Source organism: Gadus chalcogrammus, chromosome 6, assembly GCF_026213295.1.
Source record: "Gadus chalcogrammus isolate NIFS_2021 chromosome 6, NIFS_Gcha_1.0, whole genome shotgun sequence".
Lineage (NCBI taxonomy): Eukaryota > Metazoa > Chordata > Actinopteri > Gadiformes > Gadidae > Gadus > Gadus chalcogrammus.
This window is the reverse complement of record NC_079417.1, coordinates 12819011-12829010: the sequence shown is the minus strand read 5'-3', so window position 1 is coordinate 12829010 and position 10000 is coordinate 12819011. Positions and strand designations below refer to the sequence as shown.

At 50.5% G+C, this 10000-nt stretch overlaps 1 protein-coding gene across 4 annotated transcripts in view; it reads left to right on the top strand.

Moving 5' to 3' along the window:
• Positions 1-10000, top strand: part of sema6a (sema domain, transmembrane domain (TM), and cytoplasmic domain, (semaphorin) 6A) — a 113624-nt gene that overhangs the window by 42838 nt on the left and 60786 nt on the right. For all 4 annotated transcript variants that reach the window (XM_056591550.1, XM_056591549.1, XM_056591552.1 and 1 more), the window contains exons 4-6: positions 7003-7063; positions 8622-8684; positions 9604-9705. In XM_056591550.1, coding sequence (XP_056447525.1) covers positions 7003-7063; positions 8622-8684; positions 9604-9705 — 226 coding nt within the window. The remainder of the gene's footprint in view (positions 1-7002; positions 7064-8621; positions 8685-9603; positions 9706-10000) is intronic.

Below are 10000 nucleotides of genomic sequence, written 5' to 3'. Positions count from 1 at the left end.
GCTGATGACCAGAGCCATCTCCAGATTAGTCATTAGCGCTTGGTCGCCCCCTCAAGACATGGGTCCTGAGAGAGAGAGAGAGAGAGAGAGAGAGAGAGGCTTATCCTTGATCTGAAGTCTGTTCTCAAGGGTCTCCTGCTCAGCATCTGATAGCAACATACTCTGCAAATGTGTGTGTATTTGCGTATGTGTGTTTGTGTGTGTGTGTGTGTGTCTGCGTGCATGCGTGCGTGCTCAAATACTTGTGTGTGTGTGTGCGTGTGTTTGTGTTTGGCGTGTCTTTGTGTGTGCATTTTAAACAAATGTGCAAAAGGAAGAAGTGTAAAAAATAAAGAGATAGAGAAGATACAAATTTAGAGGCATGTAATTAAGACAAATAAATAAATGTTCAGTCTGACTGTGCGTGTGTTTGTGTGTGTGTTTGTGTGTGTCACTGGTACTGTATATACTAGATTGTTGGCATAATCCAGGTCTCTCCACATGAAGCGCATAGCCACCATTCCTGGCCCTCAACTGGCCCTCGCCATGGTTACGCCACCGATGCCTGTGTTTACACCATTCTATATGGGAGCAAAGCATGGGAACCAGTGTGTGTGTGTGTGAGAGAGAGAGAGAGAGAGAGAGAGAGAGAGAGAGAGAGAGAGAGAGAGAGAGAGAGAGAGAGAGAGAGAGAGAGAGAGAGAGAGAGAGAGAGAGAGAGAGAGAGAGAGAGAGAGAGAGAGACAAAAGTACAGAATAAAAATAAAAGATTTGAAGGCCTGAATACTAAAAATAAAAATACATGCATAGCCAGCCACACCCTCACACACACACACACACACACACACACACACACACACACACACACACACACACACACACACACACACACACACACACACACACAAACGCTATTCTTCCCGGTGGAGTCCTGTGGAACAGACGAGCCACTGTGGCCAGGGTTCCCATCGGCCCGGTCTGGAGCCACTGGAGTCTTCATTATGGAAGCTGCACCAAATCCTGTTAAAACCCACTAATGACTAGGATTACACGCCTTCCCCCGCACCCGCTCCACGCTCAGCACCGGTTATGACTAGTCTCCCCCCACCCCCACACACATGCACGCACACACACACCGCACACACACACACACACACACACACACACACACACACACACACACACACACACATACACACACACACACACACACACACACACACACACACACACACACACACACACACACACACACACACACACACACACACACACACATACAGACACACACACAAACACACACACTCACGCACACACACACACACACACACGCGCAAACACACGCGCACACACGCACACACACATACCCACACACACACACACACACACACACACACACACACACACACACACACACACACACACACACACACACACACACACACACACACACACACACACACACACACACACACACACACACACACACACACACCTCACCCCCTCTGCTCCTCTGGAACCCCGCTCTCTCCTGCCACACAGAATCAAAAGGTCCTTGGAAACATTTTCAACCCCTTTGATCCTGTTATCTCAAATGTATGGGGGACAAAAACTAAACTATCTCATTAATCTTCATTTTCTTGGGGGCTGATGATTGAAGTAGATCACAGCCTGAGACAGATTCGACAGATTCATCAAGTCATCAAATCTAAATCCAAATCAGGGACCTGCAATCTTGATTCACACATAGAGAATGGGCCGTGTGTATGTGCGTTCGTGTGTGTGTGTGTTGTTGTTTGTGTGTGTGCGTACATTGGAGTGAGTGTACGTTTCTGTGCGGGTGTGTATGTGTGAGTGTGTGAGAGTGTGTGCGTGTGTGTGTGTACGTGTATGCGTGTGGGTGCCTGTGTGTGTGTGTGTGTGTGTGTGTGTGTGTGTGTGTGTGTGTGTGTGTGTGTGCTGCCGCTGAACGTGAACCCGGCCTGGGAGTCCTCCTGCCACCACATCACCCGGGGCCTCTCTGTGGCCTCTGTGCTTTCAGGAGCCCGCTTTGCTATTCACAACTCCACCGTACCCCAACACCACCCCCAACACCACCCCCACCACCTCCCTCTCCCTCTGTGTCACTTGGTGAAGAGGATGTGAACCCCAGACAGCTTTAACAATGTCCAATACCTCCACCACCAGCACCAGCACCACCACCACCCCCACCACCACCACCACCCATGATGTAGAGTGGAATGGAATATGGTTGAAGGGTTTAGTGAAGGGAGGTGGGGCGCAATGGAGAAGTCGGTATGTGTTTGTGTTGGTGTTTGTGTGTGTCCTGGGAATGTGTGTATGTGTGCAAATATTTGCGAGCGGGTATGTGTATACGTCTGCAAATATTTGTGTACTGTGTAGGCATGTGTGTTTGAATGTGTGTGTTTGAATGTGTGTTTGAATGTGTGTTTGAATGTTTGTATGACGGTGTGGGTCTGTGTGTGTGTGAGTGTGTGCATGTTAGCGTATACGTATGTGAGTCGGAATCTGAATATGTATGTGTCGGCATGTGTGTGACCGTTTGTGTGTCTGTATGTGAGTGTGTGTGTGTGTGAGTGTCTATGTGTGTGTCGGAATCTGAATATGTATGCGTCGGCATGTGTGTGACCGTTTGTGTGTCTGTATGTGAGTGTGTGTGTGTGTGAGTGTCTATGTGTGTGTCGGAATCTGAATATGTATGCGTCGGCATGTGTGTGACCGTTTGTGTGTCAGTATGTGTGTGTGTGTGTGTGAGTGTCTCTGTGTGTGTCGGAATCTGAATATGTATGCGTCGGTATGTGTGTGACCATTTGTGTGTCAGTATGTGTGTGTGTGTGTGTGCGGAATGTCAGTATGTTTATAGGCCCGGGGGGGGGTTGGGTGGTGGAGGTGGGGTCAGAGCCATAGGTGTGGGGGCCGCATGCTAATCACGGCAACCCTCTCCTCTGCCATCCGAGCGCGAGACGGTTTTGACAAAGGCCCCGCCAGATGGAGCCGGCCGGCCCCCGGTCAACCCAATAGAAATAGGCGGTTATGAAAACCACATTCTTCCGCACAAAGAGCCAGTGTTCACCCGGGCCCGCATGGCTGCCGGTCGGCCCGGGCCAGCCTCTCTCTCTCTCTCTCTCTGTCAGTCTCTGTGGGGCTCGCTCCAAACTCAACGCGGCCGTCGCGCACATTCACCCTTGTTCTGCTGCGTCTTCCGATCATCCCCCTTCCCGTCCTCCCTTCTGCCACCCCCCCCCCCCCCCCCGTCGCTCCTCGCTCTATCTCGTTCCTTTCCATCAATACCGGCCCTCTTACAGTGAACCCCCTCTATTCATGTGTCGGAGGACATTTGCATACCTTCCATGCGACTCACGCATTTTTTTGGGGGAGAGTTTCGGGGAAACGAGAAGCACATGATTCATGTTGAATCCGCGTGTCCGCACTGGTTTAAGGAGGACTTGTTGGTCTTCCGGGACATGTGTCGTATTGTTGTCAAGCGTTAGCAAGTTCTTCCAGGAACGCGTGTGTTTTTAATCCACATACATGCCAGGGATGAGGGATGTTTTAAACATATCTTTTTATCCACCCAGCGAAATAGAAGCGCGTTTTTAATTGAAATGTCTTGCCTGTTGGGCGACCCGACAGGGCAGAACGATGGATCTCATTAAGCTGTCCTGCCTCCTCTCTGACAGCGCCTCTGATAGCACACCCCGGTACACACTCGCCGCTCACCCAGCGATGATGAAGACAGACAGGCTGACAGCTGCATGTGAGGGCAGGCGATGAAGACGCTACCACATTAGGCCCCGGCTTCTTTAGGGCCGGTCGGAGGACTCCCAATTTGCCGTGATCTTGGCACAGAGACCCGACACCTTACACCCGTAAAAAACCTACGGCTCTTTGGAATGAAGTAGAAGTCGGTTTTACTTCTTCCCTAATGTGGTTCAGCCTCCAGTGGAATCCGTGGTGGCGGTATAATTGGAGCCTCAGAGGAAGTGAATGAGGCCATGGAGTGACGTGAACCCAGGTGCACAGTGGCCAGCGGAGGAGAGGCTGCGAGGGTGCTCTACACATGCATTACTTAGTGTGTATCTGCCGGCCGGATGTGGCGTGAGTGTGTATTTATGTGTGTGTGTGTGTGAGAGAGAGAGAGAGAGAGAGAGAGAGAGAGAGAGAGAGAGAGAGAGAGAGAGAGAGAGAGAGAGAGAGAGAGAGAGAGAGAGAGAGAGAGAGAGAGAGAGAGAGAGAGAGAGAGAGCATGCATGGTGGCTGCAGACAGGGTCCCACTACCAGATGTGTGTGCGTACATATGCTTGTGTTCACGTGTGTCTGTGTGTTTGTGTGTGTGTGTGTGTGTGTGTGTGTGTGTGTGTGTGTGTGTGTGTGTGTGTGTGTGTGTGTGTGTGTGTGTGTGTGTGTGTGTGTCTGCATGTGTGCAAGTGTGTGTTTTTGTGTGTGTGTGTGTGTGTGTGTGTGTGTGTGTGTGTGTGCGTGTGTGTGTGTTTGGATAGCTGGTGTTGACACAGACACAACCCCTCTATTGTCCCGCCCCTCCTGCCCCCGTCTCCACTCAGGATGTTTGAGGGACGCATCATCGCTTGGCGTTCTCTTATCTCCTCTGGAACTCTGAGCAGATTTCTGAAACCACAGCAGCCAGTGGAAGGGGGTGGGGGGGGGGGGCTGGGGGGTTGGAGTGTGTGGTGGACAGGGCTGGAACCCACAGTCTCTTTGAAAATGCTGTCAACAGTGGGAAGAGAGTGAAATGAGAGAGGGAGCCCTTTGGGTAGGGGAAGGTTACCTTTGAAATCCCCTTCCATTAGTAGGATTTAAACAGAGGGGTCCACATGTGTTTAGTAGGGTCGTCCACGCAGCAAAAGCAATGATTTTGGATGATTTGCATGATATATACAGAAACATAGGTATTTGGGACAATTGTACGTCTGTTAAAAATAAATGCCTTTTCCTTTCTTGAAAGAAAATAAAGAAAGGACAAAAGAATTCGGTCCAAATACAATATCTGTTGGTTGATTGCAGACAAATCACAAATCATGGCCGCCCGTTTTTCTCCCAATCAGGTTTGCATGTGATGCCTTTGTGTTTCCATCTGGTAGCCCAGACAACTTGGTAGGAACTTGAAAGAGCCGCTCTGCAAACTTAATCAACATCAATTAGTGCGAGCGGAGCGATTCGACTGAACGGCTACCATGGGAGCGTAATGAAAAACACTGCGCTGTCTAGCATGAGTGCTCTGTGCTCCGCACTGCTGTACCGGCCGGTCAAGCCTGATTAAGCTCACACAGTCCTGGATCTGTCATTTGACCAATCAAGCAAAGTCGATTCAGAGAAGACCAGGTCCGAAGCGCTTCATTCATCCATTTGATCTACAGTGCTTATTTAGTTGAACTTACTTCCTTTCTTGTTACGTTTTTTTTTTTTTTTTAAGAAACAGATGTCTATTGGCATAGAGGAGAGGAATACTTTGTGAAAAGTAAAAGAAAGAAATAAGAAAGAAGGCAGCCGACCCCTACATCGAAAATAAATTACTGGACACGCTTCAAAGCAAGCAACACATGGTCTTACTTCTGCCTCAGCCATCCCCCACCAGCCCCCACCTGCTGGGGAAGGGAGAGGCTCTTCTTAATTCTGACTCATCTCCGCGATTAATTATTCAATTTGGGTGTCATGGCGGATAATGTAGAGCAGGTTTTATCCTTCAGGACAAGATGTCCGTCCCCAGGAAACCTATATAACTGGATTCAATTCAAGATGGCTGTTCCTCCCAAGACTTTATTAAGTTTAGTTAATGAGAGAGCGAGGGGGGACAGGGAGGGAATAATCCAGACCATAATTAAGCTGTGAGTAGGCCTGCGTTACACACTTTGATTAAAAACACATTTGCCGGCTAATCTCTGATAAAGTAATGCAGTTACATCGTTTTGCGCGGTCACCTTTTGTCTCCGTCTCCCTGATCTCTGCTAAGAAGACCCCACCCACCTCTCTCTCTCTCTCTCTCTCTCTCTCTCTCTCTCTCTCTCTCTCTCTCTCTCTCTCTCTCTCTCTCTCTCTCTCTCTTCTGGCCTCAATTACACACTCGCTTGTCAGACTCCATCCGTCTTGCTTATGTCTCTCTCTCTCTCTCTCTCTCTCTCTCTCTCTCTCTCTCTCTCTCTCTCTCTCTCTCCCTCCCCCCCTCCCTCCCTCTTTCATCGTACACTTCCCATACACCTTTATCCCGCCCGCCCACCCACCCTCCCCCCTTCCTCTCCCCCTTCCTGTCTGCACCCTGATTCTCCGTGGTAGGTAGGTCCCACCCAGGCTCACCGCCACCCCACCACCTCCGCCCGCCACCTCCGTCCCACGGCCCGTGTCGTCGGCGGAGGAGGCCATTAACCCTTGTGGTTTTGATGTTTCCATATGCACCGCTGTGGCCTCCGCCGCGCCCCGCTCCCTGCACGTGGAACACAGGAGCAGCCCTTGTGTGCAATTCCAGGGCCACCGCACATAGGTCTTCGAGTCTGGGCTTTTTTAATGAGTGTTAGTATAGATTTCCTGTGGCACAAACACTAGACTTAATTGACCTGAACAGTTCGGAGTGACTTGGCACCTCCTGCCTCTACCTCCCTCCCTGTTCCTAGACTCCCACCCACCCCCAAAGCCCCCAAAGACCTTTTCCCGGGGACAAAGGGGCTTTTGTCCCCGGGGCCCACGCCACGGGGCCCTAAACCTTTGTTGACTGTTTCTGTCTGACAGAGCAAATAGTGCTGGCCTCCTTTTGTTTATTGTTATTCTTTCCCCAGTTTGAACAAAGTTTACACAAGGGCCGGGTTTCAGACATGGATGTGTTGCCTGCGGGGCGGGGAAGAGGAAGAAACAGGGATATTTTTGTTTGTTGAATTTCTGACTGTCTCTCTGACTTCTTATCTTTGTCTCCCTCCTCTCTTCCTCTCTGTCTGCCTGCCTGTCTGTCCGACACTCTCTCCCTCTCTGTCTCTGTCTCTCTCTCTCTGCCTGCAGGGATCACATATACACTGTGGACACAGAGACTGCCAACAGTGAGGAGATCTATTTCAGCAAGGTGAGTGAGACATTGGTTTGTTTCTCCCCTGTGTACATGCATACAGACACTCATATACACACCAACACACAAACACGCACACAAATACACGCACGCACACGCACACTTCCTCTCACACACACACACACGTGCACATGCACACCCATGTTGTTATAGGCTATATTTAGCACAGTGACCACAAAGGACGCTTGCACGTGCGTGCGTGGCCGGTGTGTGTGTTTGGTTGAGTTGGGCATGTTCCAGTCCCATCCAAGCCCCACTAAGAACATTATCCAATCAATCAGTGAGAAATCCACCTGCGTCATCCCGGCTCATCGCTAGGACAACGGAAAGACAGGCGGGGGCGATAAGGAAGCAGAGAGGAGCCAGCCGGAAGCGTGTAGGATGGGAGGCGTTGAGAAGGAGAGCAGACAGAGAATGAGGACAAGTAGCGTGATAGAAGGCGGGAAAACAACGACAGAGAGAAACCTCAAATCAGAGGAGCGGTGCCGAAGCACAGGGAATAAAAGGACGATTATAAAATGTATCATCCCTTCATAGATTTATATTTATTTATAATCATATTTATTTATGAAGACACTTTTATATGTACATATTTATAAATAAATACAAACATGAGAATTAGCATTTTATTTACTAAACCCTTCCGATGATAAAGGACCCCTTATGTGCAATCCTATTTGAATATCTGCATTCACGCCAGGCCCAGCTCCCTCTCCGAGGGATTATGCATGCAAACGCATCTCAAACAAAGCCCTTCTCATGTATACAACAACCCGCTAGCCCACCACCACGACCCTCCACCGCCCCAGCCCCCCGCGTCAAAGCCCTGCTAGTGGCCCTTAATGAGTGCCGTCTCCAGATGAAAAGCAAGAGGGAGACCCTGAGATTGATTGATGACTGAAGGTCTTTAATCAGTGGCCTGGCTCCAAACATGCTGTCTTAACAGCCCCCTAGCACACACACACACACACACGCACGCACTCACAACACGCACACGCTGACCCCCACACACACACACATTCACCCAAACACACACACACACACACAAACACACACATACGGCGGCCACGGGTCGACAGCTAAACACTGACCCTTAGGCCAATCCAAGGAAGGAAATGGAGGTGTTTGTGTGAGTCTGGTGTCTGTGCGCATGTGTGTCTTTTGTGTGCACTTATGCACATGGATGAGCAGCGCATCAATCAGGAGGAATGAGGTTTGAGCTCGGAAGCTTTGAGCCGCGTCAGATAGACAGCCCACTGATCCAGGGCAGCATTGTATTCCTTCCCCTCTGGCGCTGAATGCACACCATAAGTGGGGAGACTGACCCGAGATCAACGCCTAGAATGAAGTTCACCTCGGATCAGGGTCCCCAAAGCAGCCAATCAATGCCCTGAAAATGAAGAAGTGGGTTATTGATTAGAGCTATAGATTGGCTATTGACCTGGTTTTCCAGTCTGGGTCTGTCTCTCTCTTTTTGTTTCTCTGGTTCCTCCCTGTCTCCTGCTCTTCCTGCTCTCTAACCCTCCTGTGGGCTGTTTTATTTTGTTTCCATCAGAAATTGACATGGAAATCCAGGCAGGCTGATGTGGACACCTGTAGGATGAAGGGAAAACACAAGGTAAGGGAATTGTGCACACACACACACGCAAACAAACACACACACACACACACACACACACACACACACACACACACACACACACACACACACACACACACACACACACACACACACACACACACACACACACACACACACACACACACACACTCACACACACACACACACACACACACACACACACACACACACACACACACATGCATGGCTCAATTCATTCCAGCAAGGCACATACGGAGCAGGACATATACAATGCACAGCGTCTCCCCTGTGTACGTGAACCCTCAGAGAGCTAGGCTCGGAGTCGTGGTGTGCTGGTGATACTCTGGTACGCCGGTCTGCTTGGAACAGGCGGTATTTTTTTCTTTCTTACGAGGCCCTGCTACATTATTCATCGTAACACACATCCTAAGTGAGTCGTATATCACACACGTGCACGGCGTGGGGGTCGTGCACGTGCGGCCTCGACACACACAGGTGCAATAACCCACTCCCTGCGGTTTTCACGGGACAACGTGCCGTTTGGATTTATGAACAACATCTGCTCTACATATGGAGCCACTGCCTTGTTTCCATCGCTCTGCGTTGACCGTCACTTTTCAGAGGCATCAGACGCTGCCCCCCCGAAATGAGTGCGCCGTGTCAATCAAGCTTTATTAACGTCTCACGGATTCTTAGTACACTGCGTGCGGCAGGGACGAGTGGGTCAGGGTGAAGTCATCACAACAGATCGTGTGTCCTCCGAGCTCATTGAATGCTCTTCGTGATGTGTGCTGCTTTGATCCTCTCACCCGCACACAGTATGGGCAACGTCGGGCTCTGGCTTTTGTTTTTAAAAGCTGTCATAACTCTCTGTGAACCGGGGGTTGTCTAACCTCTGCCTCCTCTCCCCCTCTCTTTTCCTTTTCATCTGCAGGACGAATGCCACAACTTCATCAAAGTCCTCCTAAAGCAAAACAACGACACCTTGTTTGTGTGCGGAACCAACGCCTTCAACCCCTCGTGTCGCAGCTACAAGGTATTTCAGCGCTCGCTTGCGCTTGCTTTATTTTTTGATTCACGCACACGCCCAATCAACACCCGTGGTTAACGCGCGCGCCGCGCAGTGGTAGGAGGGGTAGTGTTTCCGAGCGGCAGGTCATCTTTCCCCCTTTGATGATCCCTCCTTCTGGTCGTCTTGGCCCAGGCTGCTGTCTCGTCCCCCCCCCGCAAGGCAATCTTTCCCAGAGAAGCCCAGCAGGGTGGGGCTGGGGTTGGGGCTGGTGATGGTGTTGCGGGTGTGGGGGTGGCGGTGGAGGTGAGGTGAGGTGTGG